Source organism: Eulemur rufifrons, chromosome 23, assembly GCF_041146395.1.
Source record: "Eulemur rufifrons isolate Redbay chromosome 23, OSU_ERuf_1, whole genome shotgun sequence".
Lineage (NCBI taxonomy): Eukaryota > Metazoa > Chordata > Mammalia > Primates > Lemuridae > Eulemur > Eulemur rufifrons.
In genome coordinates, this window is record NC_091005.1 from 4,736,682 (window position 1) to 4,757,931 (window position 21,250).

Below are 21,250 nucleotides of genomic sequence, written 5' to 3' on the forward strand. Positions count from 1 at the left end.
AGGGCGGGCGGACGGACTGATGGCCTTGCAGAGACAGGCGGACGGGCGGGCGGCGCGAGGGCCAGGGAGGCGGGGCCGGGGGAGGAGCGGCAGCTCGGGCGGCGGCGAAGGCAGGGGCTGCGGGAGGAGCGGGCGGCGCGGAGCGAGGCCGCCCCCTGCCGGGGACCCCGCGGCCGGGCCCGGTCGGACACGCCGGGTGCTCGGGGCGGTCTCCAGTCGCCGGGCCCGGGCGCCTCGGCTAACCTTGTGAGGGCGCTCTGCTCCCGATCACCAGCTCGGCCTTAGGGGAGGGGGCTCCCGGGGTCCGCCCCCGGCCCCACTCTGCACCTGGGGGAAGAGGCTCCCAGATCCTCTGATCTTCTGGAATTGACCCGCCTCTAACTGCTCCGCTTGGCTCCAGGAGGAGGGGCCCCCAAGGCTCGGACTTTGGGCCAGTTTGAGGAGGGGGCTCCGGGACCTCTGATCCTGGAGCTCGGAGGGCAGGGATGCCTGCTGGGTCTAGTGCGCTGACCCGGGGACCGTCGAGTCAGGGAAGTCTGGTTCTGGGTGGCTGCAGACAGAGCAGCAGAGAGGTGAGGGGACAGAGCGATCTGTGAAATGGGCACATGAAGGCCGTGGGCGGGGGGTGCCCCGGGAGGCTCCAGGTAGCCAGCACTCCACGAGGGCCGAGCCGGCAAGCAGCATGGACCGGGTGGGCTGAGTCTTTGCTGCTGTCCTGCTGGGTCCCGCCCCTCCCGGCCCCGCCCCGAGGCGGTGCTAGCTCCGCCCCTGGGAGGGCACTTCCGGCGCAGCGGAACTCCGGGTGCCGGGTGAGGTTGCCGGCGGATCGGCTCTGTAGTCTCGGACGAGGACCCATGAGTGCGGCGCCCCTGGTGGGCTACAGCAGCAGCGGCTCCGAAGATGAATCCGAGGCCGGAGTGCAGACCAGGCCGGGGTCTGGGGCCCGCCGTCGGTGAGGAGCGGGGAAGTCTCGGGAGGGCTCGGATTCGCACGAGATCCCTACCGGCCCTGAGGGTCGGGGGTGCGGGGCGGCTCCCGGGGACGGAAAAGGGGGCGCAGGAGGAAAGGAGGATCCAGAGGACGCCCCTGGACAAAGCCCCAGAGTACCCCCACCTGGCTAGGGCAAGGTTGGGGGGTAAGACACGGGTTCGGGTCCAGCCTCCGCCGCTGGCCCACTCTTGCCTGGGGCGCATCACCGTGCCATCTTAGGTCTGTTTCCTCGTTGGAACACAGTTAGAGTAATAATAATTGCTAAAGCGTATGGAGAGCTTTTGCATTCATCCAGTATTCCTGTATTCTGGAAACTCAGCAGTGAACAAAGCCATGGAAGTCTCTTAATTCCTGGAGCTTAGGTTTTTAAATGCCAGGCCTTATCTGTCCCGAGTGCATTCCAAGCAGTATCTCAGTTGATCTCACAATAGCTCTATCAGGTAGAAATATACTTTACAAATGTGGAATCTGAGGCCCAGAAAGGAGACATGACTTGCCCAAGATCACAGAGCTAGAAAGTGCTACACCAGCTCAGGCCTGTCCAGCTAGGGAATGTGATGTCTGAACTACACATTGCTGTCTGTCCAGTTGTTTCCCCGTGGGGACTATGTACCCTGCTAAGGTCTGCCTCCCAGAGTTGTTGGAGACCCCAGTGAGATAATCCTGGGGAAACAGCTTTGTGACTCCCTAGAAGCTGCTTCCAGCATCTGGCAGGAACTACACACTCAGGGTCACAGTACATAGGGGGTTACAACTTTTGTTGTATGTACAAAGGTAGAGAATTCGAAGAGGATAAATGTTCTGGTTTTCTTTTTCTCTTGCAGTGGCCAGAGCCCCCTTCCCAGTCAGAGGTTTCCAGTCCCTGACAGTGTACTGAACATGTTCCCGGGCACTGAGGAGGGGCCTGAAGATGACAGCGCAAAACACGGGGGACGGGTGCGCACCTTCCCCCACGAGCGGGGCAACTGGGCCACCCACGTCTACATACCGTGTGAGTAATGCGTGAAAGGCAAGTGGCTGAGATCAGTAGGTGCCACTTGAGGGAGGAATCTGGCCCCAACTAGAAAGGAGAAACCAGGAACCTGTGACACTGGTGGTGGGAAAGATATTGACTCAGCAGGGAGAGAGCAAGTTTGAAGAATTGGGGATTTTTCTATACCCTTGGTTTCAGTTTGAACTCATTGCCTGAAATATTCTTTATTAACCCAGGTATAATGTTCTCCCTGCTCATGAGGAGGTGATCAAAGGAGGTTCTGGGGCAGGGTGTTAAGGCCATCCCAGGGTGTAGCTAGCACTTTATTTCTGAGAGTGCCCAGGCTGTGCTGGGCTCAAGTCCCACCCTATCCCTGATGAGCAGGTGGCAAGCAGAAAATGCCCAGGCTTCAGAGTGAGACCTCACACCTCTACCCACTACTCTGGGTGCCCTTTAGCAAGTTACCGGACTTCTCAGAGCCACAGCTTCCTCACCTCTAAAGTGGGCATAATAGTAATACCTATCTCCTAGGATTTTTGCAAAGATTAAATGAGATAATCTATGTCAAATTCTTAGCATAGTACACAGAGTAAATGAGGACTCTTACTATTTTTGTGTTAGATCAGGTAAACTCTTGGAACCTTCATTTCCCCATCTGCGGAATAAGGATCAGACTCTCTCCACAGCCTATTTACCAGGGCATTTGGGCAAATTGAGTAAGATGCGGGGTGTGAGAAGACTGTTAACCCTGCAGCTCTAATCGCATGTTTGGTAAAAAGCAAATAATATGTGAACATACAAGGGTGGTCACTGGAGTGTTCCTTGTCTTCGTGAAAAATTGGAATCCTGCTAAATATGTATTAATAGGAGACTGATTAAAGAAATGCAGTGTTTCTCATTAGTGAATTCTTATGGAGCTGTCATTATGAGCTTGACCTCTACTGAGACAAAGGATGTCCAACGTGGAGTGTTATAGGTAGAAAGCTAGTTGCAGAACAGTTTGAATGGTGCACTCTCATTTTTTTAAAACAAATAATATATGTAATTAGTATATGCATTGAGAAGAAGCTGGGGAAATAGGTGCCAACATGTTTATCTCTAGGTTAGTGGTCTTGAAAGTGGGATGTGTGTTCCTTGGGGGGGGGGGACAGGAGGGGAGGTCAAGGTGATCCATTAGGGTATGGGAAAAAAACATTAGAACTTTTTAATCCATCTCTTTATGTCTCATCTTTTAAAATTTCTGTTTTTGAGAGTACACATTTTATAACATGCATAATTTTACAGAGAAGAATGAATTTGTAATTTATAAATATATATTTATTGGATGTATGTGGCAAACTTGTTTTACTAATGGGCTGTATGATCACAATACTTTGGAGACCACTGCTCTAGGCGATAGGATTTCAGGGGCCCCTGCTTTTGCCTTTGCATATTTTTTTAACTTTTTTTGTTTTCATAAGCTTCATTTTTTAAAGCAGCGTTAGGTTCACGGCAAAATTGAGCAGAAGGTACATAGATTTCCTATATACCACCTGCCCTCACACATGTGTAGCCTGTCTCATTATCAACATCCCCCACCGGAGTGGTACATTTGTCGCAATTGATGGGCCTGCATTGACATAGCATAATCATCTGGAGTCCATACTTTGCAGTAGGGTTCACAGTTGGTGTTGTACATGCTATGGGTTTGGATAAATTTAAAAAGACATGCATCCGCCATTATAGCATCATACAGAGAAGTTTCACTGCCCTAAATATCCTCATGCTCTGCCCATCCCTCCCTTCTCCTTAACCCCTAGCAACCACTGATCTTTTTACCATTTCCATAGTTTTTCCTTTTCCAGAATGTCATATATATTTGGAATCATACAGAATGTAGCATTTTCAGATTGGTTTCTTTCCTTAGTAATATGCATTTAAGGTTCCTCCATGTCTTATCATGGCTTGCTTGATAGCTCATTTATTTTTAGCACTAAAAGTCCATTGCCTGGATGTACCACAGTTTATTTATCCATGCACCTACTAAAGAACACCTTAGTTGCTTCCAAATTTTGGCAATTATGAATAAAGCTGCTGTAGACATCTGTAGGCAGGTTTTTGTGTGGGCATAGTTTTCAGCTCCTTTGAGTAAATACCAAGGAGCACAATTGCTGAACTGTATGGTAACAGTATGTTTAATTTTGTAAGAAACTGCCAAACTGTCTCTGTCAGTTGATACAAACAGTGGCTGTATGTATCATTTTGCATTCCCACCTGCAGCGAATGAGTTCTTGTTGCTCCACATACTCATCAGCATTTGGTGACGTCAGTTTTATGGAGTTGAATCATTCTAATAGGTGTGTAGTGGTATCTCCTTGTTTCTTAATTTGCATTTCCCTGATGACATATGATGTGGAGCATCTTTTCATATGCTTTTTGCCATCTGTATATCTTCTTTGGTGAGGTTAAGGTCTTTGGCCCATTTTTAATTGAGTTGTTTGATTTCTTATTGTTGAGTTTTAGGAGTTCTTTGTATAACAATTCTTTCGAATAACAGTTCTTTATCAGATATGTCTTTTGCAAATAGTTTCTCCCAGTCTGTGGCTTGCCTTTTCATTCTCTTGATGACAGTGTCTTTCACAAAGTAGAAGTTTGTTTTTTTTTTTTGAGACAGAGTCTCACTCTGTTGCCCAGGCTAGAGTGAGTGCCGTGGCGTCAGCCTAGCTCACAGCAACCTCAAACTCCTGAGCTCAAGCGATCCTCCTGTCTCAGCCTCCCGAGTAGCTGGGACTACAGGCATGCACCACCATGCCCAGCTAATTTTTTTTTTTTTATATATATTTTTAGCTGTCCATATCATTTCTTTCTATTTTTAGTAGAGATGGGGTCTCGCTCTTGCTCAGGCTGGTCTCGAACTCCTGAGCTCAAACGATCCGCCCACCTCGGCCTCCCAGAGTGCTAGGATTACAGGCGTGAGCCACCGCGCCCGGCCTAGAAGTTTTTATTTTTAATGAAGTCCAGCTTATCAATTCTTTCCTTCACGGATCATGCATTTGGTGTCATATCTAAAAAGTCATTGCCAAACCCAAGGTCAAGTAGATTTTTCTCCTGTGTTATCTTCTACAAGTTTTATAGTTTTGCATTTTTCATTTAGGTCTGTGATTCATTTTGAGTTAATTTTTGTGAAGGGTGTAAGGTCTGTGTCTAGATTCATTTTTTTGCATATGGATGCCCAGTCGTTCCAGCACCATTTGTTGAAAAGACTGTGTTTTCCACATTGCATTGGCTTTGCTCCTTCGTCCAAGATCAGTTGACTATATTTATGTGGGTCTGTTTCTGGGCTCTCCTTTCTGTTCCATTCATCTATTTGTCTGTTCTTTCACCAATACCACATTCTCTTGATTCATAAGTCTTGATGGGTAGACTGGGTCAGTCTTCCAACTTTTTTCTTCTCCTTCAATATTGTATTGGCTATTCTGGGTTTTTTGCCTTTCTATATAAATCTTATTATCAGTTTGTTGGTATCACAAAATAACTTGCTGAGATTTTGATTGGGATTGCATTGAATCTATAGGTCAAGTTGAGAAGAACTGACATCTTGACAATATTGATATTCCTATTCATAAACATGGAATATCTCTCCATTTAGTTAGCATTTCTTTAATTTCTTTCATCAGAGTTTTGTAGTTTTCCTTATATAGATCTTGTACATATTTGTTAGATTTATACATAAGTATTTCAGTTTAGGGGGTGCTAATATAAATGGTGTTATGTTTTAGTTTCAAATTATATTTTTTCATTGCTGGTACATAGGAAAGCAGTTGGCTTTTGATTTTTTTAGTTAATCTATTTATTTATTTATTTAGACAGAGTCTCGCTCTGTGGCCCCAGCTAGAGTGCAGTGGTGTCATAATAGCTCACTGCAACCTCAAATTCCTGGGCTCAAGGGATCCTCCTGCCTCAGATTCCCAAGTAACTGGGACTACAAGTGCATGCCACCATGCCTGGCGAATTTTTTTCTATTTTTAGTAGAGACGGGGTCTCATTCTTGCTTAGGCTAGTATTGAACTCCTGACCTGAAGCAATCCTCCTGCCTTGGCCTCCCAGAGTGCCGGGATTACAGGTGTGAGCCACCGCACTCGGCTGAGCAGTTGGCTTTTGTCTATTAACTTTCTATCCTATAATCTTGCTATATCATTTATTCCAGATTTGTTGTCAGTTCTTTCAGATTTTCTGCACAATCATGTCACAATCTATGAACAAAGACAGTCTTATTTCTTCCTTCCCAATCTGTATACCTTTTGTTTCCTTTTCTTATCCTGTTGCATTAGCTAGGACTTCCATTGTGAGGTTGAAAAGTGGTTCCAGGCACAGTGGCTCTTGCCTGTAATCCCAACTACTCAGGAGGCTAAGGCAGGAGGATTGCTTCAGGCCAGGAGTTCAAGACCAACCTTGGTAATATAGTGAGACCCGATGTCTTAAAAAATATTTTTTTGTTTAAATTAACTGGGCGTAGTGGCACGACTACTCGGGAGGCTGAGGTGGTAGATCACTCGAGCCCAGGAGTTCGAGGCTACAGTGAGCTATGATTGTTCCATTGCACTCCAGCCTGGGCAACAGAGCAAAACCCATCTCTTAAAAAAAAAAAAAAGAAAGAAAGAAAGAAAAGAAAAGCCGTGGTGAGAAGGGACATCTTTGTCTCATTCCTGATCTTAGTGGGAAAGCTTTGAGTTTCTCATTATGGTGTGACAATAGCTGTAGGATTTTTGTAGACATTCTTTATCAAGTTGATAAAGTTCCCTTCTCAGTTTACGGAGAGTTTTTATCATGAATGGGCATTGGATTTTTGTTGAATCTATTTATATGATCATGTGATTTTTCTTCTCTAGCCTATCGATATGATGGATGTTTACTTGAATTCTTTATAATGAGCATTTGTGAATTCTATACCCAGAAATACATGGTAAAACATGGGAATACACAGACATAGGCTGCTGCCCCAAGTAATTTTTTCCCCCGAAACCCAGAGTAATAAGGGCCTCTCTCTGCCCTCTGGGCGTCTTCATTTCGCCATGACACCTTGGGCAAGAGAACAGCCCACCCGCTTCCCTCTCCCCCTGCAGACGAAGCCAAGGAGGAGTTCCTGGATCTGCTTGACGTGCTGCTGGCCCGCGCCCAGACCTACGTGCCCCGGCTGGTGAGGATGGAGGCGTTCCACCTCAGCCTGTCCCAGAGCGTGGTTCTGCGCCACCACTGGATCCTCCCCTTCGTGCAGGCTCTGAAAGAGCGCGTGGCCTCCTTCCAGAGGTGAGCGCCTCCCTCTGCCTCTCAGCGCCTACCCCTCCAAGGCTCCTCCTCCTTTTCTGAGCTACTGTGGGCAGGTAGGTGTGGGGTGTGTATTACCCCAGCAAGCAAGTCCAAGCCTAAAGGGCAGAACACAACATCTTCTGGGGCTGCCTGCTCTATAGCTCATCCTTGTGACCTTGGGCACGCCAGGCAAGCTCTTGACACCTCTGATTCCTTATCTGCTATACAGGAAAAACCAGCCATTTTCCTGCATACTCTCACGCTCCTGTGACTAGATGTGTGGGGGTTTTTCTCACACCAGCCAATTCTCCAACTCTCCAGACGCCAACTGGACATCCTACAATTTAACTCAACTCAGACACTGACAGCCCAGAGTTAGGGAAGACTTAGTAGGTTAAAGGCGAGTGCCACAGGCTGGCCTCCACTTGAGATGCCAGCTGCAAGGGTCGGGTCCCCAGGTTACCCACAGCTTCTGTCTGATTTTGCTACAAATCAGAAGTTCTCACGATCGCCTCCTCAGGTTCAATCATTTGCTAGAACAGCTCACAGAACTCAGGCAAACCATTCACCTGTTAGATTACCTGTAAGTTCCAAGCTTCTGATCATGGCTTGCTTGGTCTTTCTGGTGACCAGCCCCCAACCAGGAGTTGCCTCCTTAGAACAAAAGACGTTCCTATCACCCAGGAAATTCCAAAGGATTTAGGAGCTCTGTGTCAGGAACTGTGTAAAAGACCAAATAATAGAACAGGAGAGGCCCCCAGCACCGCCACTGCTTAGGAAATTACACGGCTTTTGGGATCTCTGTGTCATGAACTGGGGGCAGAGGCCAACATATATATTTCTTATTATTTCACATCTGCCTACAGGTCATGGTAGTGGTGGTGGCTACCTCAGAGGGGGCTTGTGAGGGTGAAATGAGACCCTGTGTGCCCTCAGTGTGGCACCTGGTAAAGGATCAAAACAGGACCCCACTTGGTTTTGTCTGCCAGCCTAGGGCCCTTTTTTCCCCTCAACTATTTCATAGCTTTTCTCCTACCAGAAATGCCTTCACTGCTAGACCTGCCCAGATCAAAACCCTGCTCTTGCACTGAGGCTTTCCCAGCGGGGGTCCCCCACACCTCCACCAAATCCCTCAGTCCCAGTGATCCTCTGGTCCTGCTGTTGCTCACCCTCCTAGTGTCAGTTCACGCCTCCTCAGGTCCGGTGGTTCCTGTGTCTGTCTCCCCTCTGGAGCCCAAGCTCCTCCACGCCAGGACTGTGGCTGCTCCCTGAATTATCCCACAGCCTTTTCCCACATCCCTCCTCACTGTAGGCATCAAACAGATGCTGAGTGAGTGAGCAGGAATGAGGGAGCCCAGAGAAGAGGGTCCTGTGGACCCTCTGTATGTTGGTACTAGAAGGAGCCCAAGAAGCCCCGCAGGTGGTAGTTTTCTGACTCTGTTTTTATCAGCAGAACCTATCTTCAAACCTTGCACAGAAGCCTGATGTGTAGATGTGTAAGACAGACAAAAACAGCTTCTAGCCAAAGCCACACCCGCACAGCCCAGGAGGCCTGGAATTCCATAGAATGTCTCTGCCCCGTTGGAAAACTACCCATTTAGTTGAATCCCCTTCTGAGGACCAGAGGAGGAAAGAATTTATCCCAATCCAGTCACTTAGCCAGAGAATCAGACTAAAACTCATCTTTCAACCTAGTCCAGCCCTCCTCCCTTTTTTGATTGTCACTCTCAAACTTACTGAGCCACATGTATGTTGCCAGGACTGTACTGACAACAGGTACCAGAAACCCGACCCAACGTGGCTTAAACCAAAGGAGAATCTATAGGCTGGTGTCACTGAAAGGTTCAGAGGTTACACTGGCTTTAGCACAAGTGGATCAAGGTGACCAGAAGATGTCAGATGGCACCTGACTCTCACCATCCCAGCTCTATCCCCCTGTGGTGGCTTCATTCTCACAGTGACAGAGGAGGCCACCGGCATCTCCAGGCTGATGGTCTACCAGCCTGGAAAGACAGCCCACTTTTCTAACTGGCCTCAGCATAAGTCACGGGAATGACGGATTGGTCTGACTCAGCTTACGTGCTCTCCCTTTGTGAGTGAAGAGTTCACAAACCCTTTCCTCTTCTGTATGAGAGCGCTTCCCTTATCGTGCTGAAGCTCTGAGCCCTAAAGGTGTCAGCTGTGTTACTTTTGTGAAAGTGACCGACTGGTGCCCGGCATCTGGACTGGGAAGCCCGAGTGAACGAGGCCCCTGGGGGGGGGAGGGGGGAAGCCATGGCTTTGGGCTTCCCTGAATGCAGTGGTTCTTTCACTGGGCAATTACCTCGCTAGGACCTCTAGAGACTTTGCCCGAGGGCCATTGCTAGAGGTGCCAGTGGGGTGTAGATGTGGCTGTTCCCTGGCTCACCGGGAGACCAGAGAACAGCACCTCGGCCATCTCTGCGGAGATGGATCTCATGTTGTCCTGCTGGCACACGGCGTTTCCTGCCCCGGGTCCTCAGGGAAGCCAGGCCAGGGGTGGTCTCTTCAAGTTCGATTGTCTGGTTGAGCCTAAGATGACCAAGAGTGGGCAGTGCACCCCCGACTCTGTTGCTGTGACTGAGGAAGGGCCATGCTCTGAATGGCCAGGCCGGGGTCCGGGGCCCGCCGCTGGCGTAGGCTGGGGAGCAGCCCTGCCACACCAGGGTAACAGGAGAAGGGGTGTGGGTTGGGCACGAACATCCAGTGTCCATTGTAGGATTTTTGGTAGATACTTTGCAGAACTCTTTCAAAAATCTACACTCCAGAGCAAGAGCCTGAGCAAGAGCGAGACCCCATCTCTACTAAAAATAGAAAGAAATTATCTGGCCTACTAAAATATATATAAAAAGCCGGGCATAGTGGCGCATGCCTGTAGTCCCAGCTACTCGGGAGGCTGAGGCAGGAGGATCGCTTGAGCCCAGGAGTTTGAGGTTGCTGTGAGCTAGGCTGACGCCACGGCACTTACTCTAGCCTGGGCAATAGAGTTAGACTCTGTCTCAAAAAAAAAAAAAAAAAAAAATCTACACTCCAAACTCGTGGTGGTTCTATCATCCCTTACGATTTCCCAAAAACTGATGCATTAGGAGGTTGAAGGCTGTCTGTGGAGCAGAAAGCTGACTGACTGACTTTCTGTCCTTAGAAAAGTTGTAAGACTCTACCCAGCATGCTGGTGTATCGCGCCCCCCTCAGACTGGGGTGAGACCCTTGGCCTGGGAGACGTAAAATGATCTTTACCTGTGTAGGGACTTGCCAAGTTGGCCCATGAGTAGCAGGAAGTCAGTCTGTCCCTCTGAGATCTCTAGTGTCCCTCAGAACTCAGCCAGAACCAGCCATAGCCAAAGCACTTAACCTATTTGAACCTCACTGGTCCCTGTGTTACTGTTCTGAGGGGTGAGGGGGTGGGGTTTCTGTCTTGATTTCACACCAACAGAGACCCACTTCCCCTCACTAAAGGGTCAGAGGTGAGGGCAGGGACTTGGAAATCAGACAGACTGAGGTTCAAATCCTGGTGCACTGAACTCACCTTCCCCAAGCTTCAGTTTCCTAGTCTGTAAAATGGGCACAGTTACAGTGCCTGCCTTACGGAAGATTCCACAGGCTGATGTGCACAAGGCCTTAGCTCAGCCCCCGGCACACAGGAAGTGTTATTATTGCTTAGACTAAGTGGGAGTTGTCTTTTTTTAACCTGCAAGAACCAAACTGGCCCTGCTCTTTTGTTATGACAGAGGGGTCCATTTGTCGTCTGTGGTGAATGCATCTTGCTCTTGCTCTGTAATCCCATCTTGCCCTTCCTCAATAAACTTCATTTTGCACTTAAAAAAAAATTGGCCTTTAAATGATCTATTATCACCTACCTAATGACTAAGATTCAGTTCCCATCAGTAAAGTTGAGATGATCTCAAATTGTTCGTTGGAATGAATGGCTATTAGCAAAGTGAAATTTTTGCTAGCATCTGGATGGATGCTATGTGTCACTTGGACGGGTTCAATCTACCTCCTCTGTAACGGGGTGTCAATATTAAGTGTAAAATGAGCTAACTATATTTTCAAAGGGCTATTTTTAACATAAACTTTTTTTTGGCTTTTTTTCTTACTATTCTTTCTGAAATATTGTCTTTCTTCTTCTAAATTTCAGATTCTTCTTTACTGCCAACCGGGTAAAGATTTATACCAATCAAGAGAAAACCAGGTGGGTCCCCCCCACCCCCAGTCACTGCCCGAAGGAGATTCTTTGGTGCAAAGATTGAGAGGGCGCTTTGCTTCTGGACTTGTTGGTCCCCAGCTTTTTGTTTGTTTTTAACCAACTCTGACTACGAAGATGGAAGTTCCCAAATCTGAACCTTTCATTAAGAAAAATAACTGGGGAAGGAGGGAGGAGAGGTGGAAAAGTTGAGAAAACCATCTTGGTTTAGTGAAAAAAGCCTGTGAAAGTCAGAAAACCTGTTCCTGTCCAGCTCTGTCCCCGGTTGCGACATGTGGCCTGTCCCTTCCCCTCTGCGACCTGCTGTTTCCACACCGACACACGCCCCACCTTGATTCACCCATCACAGGGCAGCTGTGAGGTGCAAATGAGCCCAGAGGGGGCTTTGAAAAGTTAAAAGTACTAAAGTGTTAGATGAACATAAGAAGAAATTATTATTATCAAGACTTCAAAGCGAGCCTCCCTGTCTGATCCACTTCACTTCTGAAAGGAGGGCTCATTCGCTCATTCGTTCCATGCTGCACAAGTTTGTGAGCACCCACGCGTGCCGGGCACTTGCCGTGTGCTACAGATTAAACAGTGAAAGGCAGACACAGCTCCGGCTGCAGGAGAGACAGACAATAAGTAGATGAGAGTGTTAATACCTATAGTGTGATACGATCAGTAATCAGGAGCAGGTGGCAAAGGAGGGTGCCAGGGAAGTGGCCAGGGAGATGGCATTCGATGGTGACCTGAGGATGCGAAGGAGCCAGCCTTGGGAAGAGCTTTGCCGCAAGAGCTTCCAGCAGAGGACACGGCAGGCAAAGTGATTCCAAGGCTGGGAAGAACTCGGCATGTTTGAGGAGGCCAGCGAGGTGGAACCCAGGGCGGGGGGCACCCGGGAGGGACAGTGGTGGGAGACGAGTTGGGCGGGGTTAGCTCAGGCAGCGCCTTCCAGGTCCAGTAAGGAGTTTGGATTTTCAGTGCAATGGAAGCCGTTGGAGGGATCGGAACAGAGGAGAGGCATGATCTGACTTACGTTTGTAAATGTCGGTCTGGCCAGACTGTGTCTATGTCTGTGGCCACAGAGTCTGGAGAAAAGATACAAGGCAGCAAGGCTAGATGCAGGGACACCAGAGACGAGGCAGGTGTCGTTGTCCGGGGAAGGGACCCGGGGGTGGCCTGGCTTAGGGTGACGGCAGTGGAAGAGCCAAGAAGTGAACACATTTGTGATGCGCTGCAGGCAGAATCAACCGGAATCACCAGTGGGTTAGATTTGTGTGAAGTGAGGGGAAGAATTAAAGTCGATTCTTAGGTTTGGGGTTTGAACAACTGGCCCCGTTTTCTGTGATAGGAACACGGGTGGGATGAAAATCAAAAGTTCAGCTTTGCCGCTGTTTTTTTGTGCCTGTTAGGTTTTGCTGCCCATGAGACCCCCAGGTGGAAATGTCACATATCAATTGGGTATCCAGGAGAGGGGCCAGCTGGAGGTAGAAATGTGGGTGTCATCGGCCTGTGTGGTGACGTGGGCCTGGGTGAGGTCGGCCGCTGGCGAGTGCAGGGGGGAGACCAGAGGGCTGAGGAGCGAGCTCTGCAGCCCTCCTGGGCTGGGAGGCTGGAGAGACGGGAGGGTGGCAGGGGAGACCGAACCAGGAGGCCAGAGGTAAGATCAAACCAGGGCTGCGTCGGGTGTGGTGTCTTGGAAGCCACGGGAGAAAAGGGTTTCAAGGAAGGAAGAGTCAACTGTGTCAGACACTGCCGAGCCGTTGATATGCAGCTAGAGAAGTGTCCGTTGGACTCGGTAACGTGGAGACCACGGGCAACTTTGACGGGAGCACTTCCAGCAAAGCGGGTTGAAGATGGGAGGTGAGGAAGTCCAGACGGCAAAGGCCAATAAATCATCTTTTGAGAAGTTTTACTGAGAACAGGGTGGGGGCTGGCTAAAGACAGGGGCTCGGGGAGGTTTTTAAAGAAGAAAGAACGTGTCTGAGTGTAGCAGAAGCAGAAAGCAAAGTCCTTGAGAAGAGGCATCGGTTACAACAGGAGCAAGGACAGAACAGGGACACAGAAACTTCTGGGTTCGTAGACGTGGCAGTGGCAGGGAGGGAGGAGAGAGGTGTGTTAGAAGTGGGGAAGGAAAGCGTAAAGGCAGAGGAGGACAGGGTGGGTCGGCTCGGCTCGTGGGGCAGGAAAGGGAGCCCACGAGGGAGATGGGGTGGGACTCACGGCCCGGGCCTCCGGCGTCCTCTGCCGCAGCTCAGACGTTCGTGTTCTCAGAGGCTGCACCTCATGCCCGTGTTGTCGCCACTTCTTCCTCTCCCCAGGACGTTTGTTGGGCTTGAGGTCACCTCGGGGCATGCCGAGTTCCTGGACCTGGTTTCAGAGGTGGACAGAGTCATGGAGGAGTTCTGCCTTACCACTTTCTACCAGGTAACGCACAGGGCTGCTGCCTCTCCATCGGCCCCCCTGTAACTGGGATAAAACCATCCTTAAAGCAGCCCTTGGGAGAGGCGAAGTGAAGAGCCTTCAGCACTTTCCTGTGTGGGGTGTCCCCCACGCCAGCCTTCAAAGGACACACGTCCCTGGGAGCTGAGGACTCTGAGGTGTGGTCAGATACAGCCCCAAAGTCCCACATTCCTTAGAAATCTTGTGTTCTATCTTACATGTGCTTGAGACTTACACCTTCTACTCCATGATGTATCCATGTTTGTTTCTATGTTTTTAAAGAGTAGTTGTCAAAAAAAATAGATGCTCCAGGAGCAGGGATTGTAGCTTCCCACGCCTTCCTGCATCTTGCCCAGTGCCCTCCAAAGGTACCTGGACTCGAAGTGGACTATCAAGGTTTGAAAGGGCCATTAGTTTTATTTGATATATTTTTAAAAACCATGTTGAGGTATATAAGTATGAATTTGAATGGTCATAACTATTGTTTCTTCAAAATTTTAGACATTTTGGGTTTTGTTCTTTTCTTCTGAAAAGTATGGCATCTACTGGAATGTCCTAGACCAGAAAGTAGACTAAGAGCCTGGATTTTCTTTCATGTCCCCAGATTTAAAGATTCTCTCTATGATAATTTTAGGGAAAGCCTGTGAGAACAGGACTGTCTTAGCTCAGCTGCCAGAGCAGAATACCATACCCATGTCTGGGTGGCCTAGACAACAGAAATTTAGTTTTGCACAGTTCTGGCGGCTGGAAGTCCAAGATCAAAGTGACAGCATGGTTGGTTTCTGGTGAGGGCTTATGGACAGCAGCCTTCTAGCTGTGGCCTCACATGGTGGTAGAGGGGAGAGAGAGAGAGAGAGAGAGAGAGAGAGAGAGAGAGAGAGAGAGAGAGAGAGATTGGAGTGCACAGGCTCTCTGGTTTTCTTATAAGGGCACTAATCCAACTAACGCTAATTATCTCCCAAAGGCCCCATCACTAAATACTATCACATTAGGGGTTAGGGCTTCATGAATTTGGGGGAAGCCCAAATTCTGTAGCAAGGACCAACCCTAGACTGTTTCTGTCGATGGAGGGGGCTTGGGATCAACACCGAGGGTCTAGTCTCCCACATGGCAGGCCAGCGATCCACAGGGATACCACGACAGCCCTGTCACAGACCTGCTCTGATGGCGGAGCCTGCCGGGGCAGCCAAGGGACTGCCTGCCTCCCCGCTTTTCCTCTCCAGGACCCTTCGTTCCACATCAGCCTGGCCTGGTGTGTGGGCGACGCGCGTCTCCAGCTGGAAGGGCAGTGCCTGCGGGAACTACAGGTGAATGCCCAGGGTGGGAACAGAGCGCGCTGAACTCCAGAATGATGGGATGGATGTTGGGAGGGGGAGGATTGGGCATCCAAACGCGAATTCCTGGGAAGCAAGTGACATGGCAGGAGACCCTAACACCTTACCTTGCTACTCAAGCTGTGGTCCCCGGGCCAGCAGCCTCCCTGGGAGCTTATTAGCAATGCAGACTATTTGGTCCACCCCAGACCAAAGAAATCAGAACTGCATTTTAACAAGATCTCTAGGGATGTATGCGCACATTAAAATTTGAGAAGCACTGCCCTAGAACACTGATCTGTGAGAAGGCTGCAGGCTTCCCCTAAAATCCTCACCTCCTGCCCAGAGGTCCAAGGGTTGGGCCTGGCAGATACTGGAAATGAGTGAAGTGTACTAGGTATAAGGAACATCCAGCCCTCAGAGCCTATCATATTTTGATAAGTAGGTGAAATGTTTCACTTTCCCATCTGTGCCCTTGGAGAACAGTGTACTGTATCGGCCTCTGGCAGGGGAGCCAGCAGGGAGTTTGGCCATTCAGGAATGTGGGCCTAGTATTGCTAGCACTTCGGTTTTTTCAAGAGAAGCTGGAAACACAGATTTTTATATGTAATCTCCCAATTTTCAAATGTTGGCAAACTAATTTGGATTTTTAAAAACCACGTAAGGCAAACACAACACGTGCAGGCTGAACACAGCCCATGGACTGTCATCAAGAAGCCACCTCGCTCTCGGCCTGATTATGCTAGAGGTGGCAAAGAGCTCTGGTTTCTGGCCCCAGCAGACCTGGGTCCCACTCCTGCTTTTATTGGCTTCTGTAACCCAGGGCTCTGAGCATCTGTGTGCTCATCTGTAAAGCTGAAATGACAGGACTGACCTCACAAGATTACAGAAGTGATGAGACGAGATGACTAATGCAGAGCCTGGAGCCTGCACAGCCCTTGGGTCCCTCCGCCTCTGAAGGAGTCGGGCAGGCTGGTTTTGTTTGCAGTGCCCTCTGGGTCCGAGATTTTCTTTAACGTGCCTGTCCTCTCCCGGCTGCTGTTTTAAGGAAATCGTGGATCAGTTTGAAGATGCTGAGATGCTGCTGCGTGTGCACACTGAGCATGTCCGCTGCAAGTCTGGGAACAAGTTCTTCTCCATGCCTTTGAAGTGAGCACCAGACGCATGCCTTTCCCAGGCCCCTCTGAAGGCCAGGCAGAGGTGGAGAAGCTGGCTAGAACCGCCTGGGATGCTTCTAGCCTCCTGCTAGGAGGCCCCAGCCCTGCCTTCAGCCTGGCAGGAGATGTAGCCACTCCTCATCCTCCCTTGGGGGCTCCTCTCTTTGTCCTGGCCCTTTTGGGTTGCAGGTTGAGAGCGGCTGTGTTGTGGTCATTCCCACAAGTTGCCAGTAGAGGGCAGCCTGGGCATCTTAATTCTTGCTCTATGGTGTTTCTGCAAAAAAAAAAAAAAAAAAATTGGGGTCACTGGTGAGCCCACCCACACTCAGCCAGAATCTCCACTGTAGTCCCTCTAATGAACAGCCCCTCCTTGCCCTTCCCCCTCCCCCCACTTCACAGTTTGTATTTTGATGCCATTGGCCTCATCATGCCCTGGCTCATCCCTGGTCAAGCCCGGACATAGGGTGCTTCAGTGGGTCTGTCACCCTCCTTCCTTGATGCATGTCGCTTTTATTTATTTACTTTTAATCTCACCCTCCTCCTGTGCCAGCAGAGGCCATTTCAGGGCCAAGGTACAGGGTGCTAATTTGTGGTTCAGCACCAGTTTTCTCCATTCCTTCCTCCCACTCGCCCCCAGCCAGGTGCCTGGGGAGACTTGAGCAGATGTTTCATTTTGGCCGGGCCGGTGGCCAAAAGCCAGGCCTCCAACGCACAGTGACCTCTGGCTTCCCGCTTCCCGGTCAGCTTTCCCAAAGAGGCAGAGCGGGGCCTTCCCCCAGCCAAACTTCTCCCCGTGTTGCTGCCTCCTGCCTGCTGTGGCCTGCGGGCACTCTGAGGGGGACCAGGGAGGTGGGCTCGGGGGATGTACAGGATTTTTATTTTTTGATCAAGCCCTCTTCAGGGCGAAGTCCCCGTCCTCTCCAGTTGTCATCTGGATTGCTGGTGATGGATGAAGAAATCTTTCTATGTTATAGTTTTAAATTATGTTCACCAAATAAAAATTGCATTTTTTATTTTGGATCTTGTTTTGGACTGCTTGTATTCAACACAGTGGAAAATAACTTTCCTCTTCCCCCAGCCTCTCTGACTGTGCTTCGCAGTTTAGGAGGACTCTTAGGAATCTCTGCTCTGACCGCTAAGGTGGCCTCGAGAGGCATTAGTGATGTCTTGGTAAAATGACGGTGGGGTCACCTGGCCTGCCAGGCCTGCACCCAGAGGTCACACATACCGCATCTGGCCCAGGGCTTGGCACGTGGCAGGGGGTCACCACCCCATTCCTCGCCAGTGTAAGCATAGACATTTAGACCTTGTGCTGCTATGCCACTTACTAAGGGCTTCCTAGGACCTTCTCTTCTATTCCTCCCAATAACCCCGCTGAAAATTAAACAGAGTAGGAAGGAAGATTACGCTTTTATGGAAGAACAGCTAATGTTACTTCTTGGGGTCACGTGGGAAATCAGAAGAGCCTGACTCAGCCCAAGCCTCAGTGCAGCTCCGGGGCAGCCCTGGCACACTGCCTCCTGGTCAGGCCTGGGCTCTGGGCAGGCGGGCTCTGGGGGGCCTGTTGCTCTGGCTCCCACGATGCCCCCTTCAACTCTGCCTTTCCTGGACCAGGCTCCCAGTCACTGCACTGGAAAACCCAGGAAATCACAACCTGTGTCTTGTTCCCCCACCCACCCTCACTGCATTATCTGCTGACTCGGACTCGTGGGTATGTTGGTTCTTCTGGAGAAGGAGAGGAAGCCAGGCATGCTTGCTGGCTTGCAAGCCACATGGCAGCTCTGGCCGTGCAGCCTGCACTTGACTGACGCCTGCTCTGTGCCAGGCCCTGACCTGGGCACTTGGGTCAATCCGGCTGGGTCTGGTCTTCTGGACGCTCACAACAGGGGAGCAGGCAGGGTGCACAGAGAAGACTCCCATCCCAGCTTCGCACTCCCCAAAATTTGGGCACTGGCTCTTCTTGAGGGGGGAGGAGACGGCTTGATGTAGGGCCTCCATTACCAAGGCCAGGGAGACAGGACTGGGCCATTCCCCTGGGGGAGGATGTGGCTCAGGGAGTCCGTCTGTGCTGAGGATGGAATTAGAGTGCAGCAACTTAGAGAAATGGGCCAAGATCAATAACTGGCTCTTCAGTGGAGAATGGAAGGTGGCAATGGAGGAAGTAGAAGATTCGCGGAGGGGGAGGGGGTGGCAGGCTGGGCTGAGGAGGCCGGGCAGCCAGGCTTGGCGGGCACCCAGACATTGTGCCTCTGGAGCACCGCGGTCCAGCAAGCGCCGCTGACAGTGCAGAAGCAGCCGGGGCTCTTCCATAAGAGGAGATGTGCTCTGAGAAAGCTGGAGGGAAGACCGGAGCAGGCTGGGGTCCCCCCCAGGCAGGCTGGCGTGCAAAGAAATGCTCTTGATGGGGATTTTATCACACCAGGGAGAGTGCAGAATCAACACATCTGGCCTCAGTGTCCTCAGATGTTCCCCGCAGGGCAGGGAAACGATCATCTCACAGCCAATTTGGCCGATTTCCACCTGGCACTCGCCAGCCTCTCCAGACCACCCCAGCTTTGTTTCTAAGGGAGAGGGAAATTACCTCGGCTTGCTTGTTTATTCTTCCCTTGTCTTGGCACCAGCAGACCCAAGGCCTGCCTCACCTTTGATGGTGTGTCTGGTGCACCGCCTGCGGGGCCCCTGGAGGGGCAGCTGGGGGGAGGGGTTGTCCCCAGCCTAGCTCCAGCCCACAGCAACTTTCCTTCCCTGAACAAGAGACCTTGCCACTACCTGACTCAGAATGCTCCTTTTGCAAATGAGGAAACAAACCCAAAGAGGCAGTAACTTGCTCCAGGTCGCCCTGTAAATAATTTGTGCTGGTGCAAGAACCCAGTGACCTGGCTTCTAATCCAGAGCTTTGTGTACAACCCCTCCCACCACAACAGAATCCCAAAGTGAAACTGCTCTGAAATGCCATGTCTGGTTTTTTTTTTTTTTTTTTTTTGTTGAGACAGAGTCTCACTTTGTTGCCCAGGCTAGAGTGAGTGCCGTGGCGTTAGTTTAGCTCACAGCAACCTCAGACTCCTCGGCTTAAGCGATCCTACTGCCTCAGCCTCCCGAGTAGCTGGGACTACAGGCATGCGCCACTATGCCCGGCTAATTTTTTCTATATAGATTTTTAGTTGTCCATATAATGTCTTTCTATTTTTAGTAGAGACGGGGTCTCGCTCAGGCTAGTCTCGAACTCCTGACCTTGAGCGATCCACCCGCCTCGGCCTCCCAGAGTGCTAGGATTACAGGCGTGAGCCACCGCGCCCGGCCAACCATGTCTGGTTTTTAATTCAAAAGACTCCAAGAAAAAAATGTGGGGTGGGGTGGGGGAGGGGAGGGTTGTCAGGATATAGATGAAACAATACCTGCAAAATGTGGACAATGGTAAAAGCTAGTTGGGAATTCACACAGCTGAGCCCCACTGGTCCCCTCAGGCCTTGGGTACTGGTCAGACCCGGTAGGGACTCAGTCAGCTTGTGACAGGTGGATGCACAAACTCACCTTGGAGCCCCGAAACACCTGCAGCAGCCAGAACCAGTAAATGGGAGCTACAAGATCTGGTCACAGGGGATGTCATTTTCTTAAGGCAGATTGACCCAAGAGAGGAATCTCCAGAGAAAAAACAATCACCGGGCCTGTCCCACCACAGGCCTCTAAGACGGTTGCTCAGGGTTCCTGGGCTCCTCTCCTCCCTGGCTATCCACATAAACACAAATGTTTTTCAAAATTAGCCGATTGGGAATAGATACTGTGAAAGAATGCGATGCGGTCATTAAACAGGGACAACCCTGCTGTCCGTTTCTGAAGACCACTGCACATTTCCCGAAAGCAAATTTCGAAGCAGAGAATTTAGAAACCCATCTCCCAGGTGAGGAGCCCCCACGGAGAAGTTAGTCCATGGAAATGGATGAAGTTGACCCACCTTTTCTCCAAACTCCGACTTCTTTTGCCCCAGGAAGCTCCGCCAAGCGCCAGGGGCCGTCCCCGGGCCTGTCCCCACCAGGCGAGGTCGGCTCACACAGGCCATGTCTAAGGCGCTCTGCCAGCTCCGATATCCGATTTCCGGAGGTGAAGCCGGCTGGGTGGCCAGAGGGCCTGCTCCGGGGAAAGCGCCCTCAGGTGTGGAAAGCGTCCGTTTCCGGGGCGGCCGCTCCCGACCCCGCCGGCCCGTCCCCAGCGCCAGGGCTGCCCTTAGCCTGGAAGCGCGGGCTCTGCGGACCTTCGACCCGGGCCTCCAGCGTCCACACCGACCCCGTCTCAAGCGGCTTCCGTCCTAGAATTTGATCCAGCACGTTAAACTCCGCGGGAAGGTTTGCCCGGCGCCTGCTTGAGCCGCAGGGTCGCGCTTCACGTGCACGAAACAGTGGCCAAAGTGCTTGGACACTCTGTGCCAGGCCGGGAACCAGGGTTAGGAAGCCTTACCTAACCCTCACCCAGCTCTTCGCCCCGCGTTTTAGATAAGGACACGGAGGCTCAGAAAGATTAATTCGCCCACGTCTAAGCCGCAGCCAAGGAGCAGACGCAGACTCGAACCGCGTCCCCCAAGCCTGAGCTCTCGCCGCCCCGCGACACCCTCGAGGCGCCCAGCCCCTCACTTTGCGACTGAGGAAGGTTTCTGAAGGGCCAGACACCTTCAGGGTTTTGAAAAGAGGGGTCGGGCCGACACAGTTCCAGATTTTTCCTTTTTAGCCTAAAGCAGGACACTTGGTTCCGTCCTCCAAGACCTTCCCCCCCGCCTCTGCCTCAGTATCCCCCAACGCGCCAGGTAGAAGGAGGAGTCGTCTGCACTCCTCCCCCTCTGGGAGACCACGCCTTCCTCGCCTCCTCCCTCCGCGGGGAGTCGCGCCGGAGGTCA

The 21,250-nt window shown here is 50.9% G+C and overlaps 1 protein-coding gene across 2 annotated transcripts; it reads left to right on the top strand.

The window, feature by feature from the left end:
* Window positions 1-797: 797 nt before the first annotated feature.
* USB1 (U6 snRNA biogenesis phosphodiesterase 1) lies at window positions 798-17,352 on the top strand. Of its 2 annotated transcripts, XM_069497949.1 has the most exons (7): window positions 798-952; window positions 1,815-1,981; window positions 7,066-7,249; window positions 11,406-11,459; window positions 13,775-13,880; window positions 15,119-15,202; window positions 16,257-17,352. In XM_069497949.1, exons 1-7 carry the CDS (start codon window positions 855-857, stop codon window positions 16,359-16,361), a joined length of 798 nt encoding a protein of 265 aa, XP_069354050.1. In that variant the 5' UTR covers window positions 798-854; the 3' UTR covers window positions 16,362-17,352. The 2 variants fall into 2 exon arrangements, with proteins under 2 accessions (XP_069354050.1, XP_069354051.1); XM_069497950.1 differs by lacking the exon at window positions 11,406-11,459.
* The last annotated feature ends 3,898 nt before the right edge of the window (window positions 17,353-21,250 follow it).

What these genes read in the sequence shown, in the direction of transcription:
- USB1 (XM_069497949.1), top strand. Translation starts at nt 855, where the DNA reads ATGAGTGCGGCGCCCCTGGTGGGCTACAGCAGCAGCGGCTCCGAAGAT. An exon ending in CACCCACGTCTACATACCGT is followed by an intron (nt 1,982 to 7,065) that starts GTGAGTAATGCG and finishes CTCCCCCTGCAG; the next exon opens with ACGAAGCCAAGGAGGAGTTC. An exon ending in GCCTTACCACTTTCTACCAG is followed by an intron (nt 13,881 to 15,118) that starts GTAACGCACAGG and finishes TTTCCTCTCCAG; the next exon opens with GACCCTTCGTTCCACATCAG.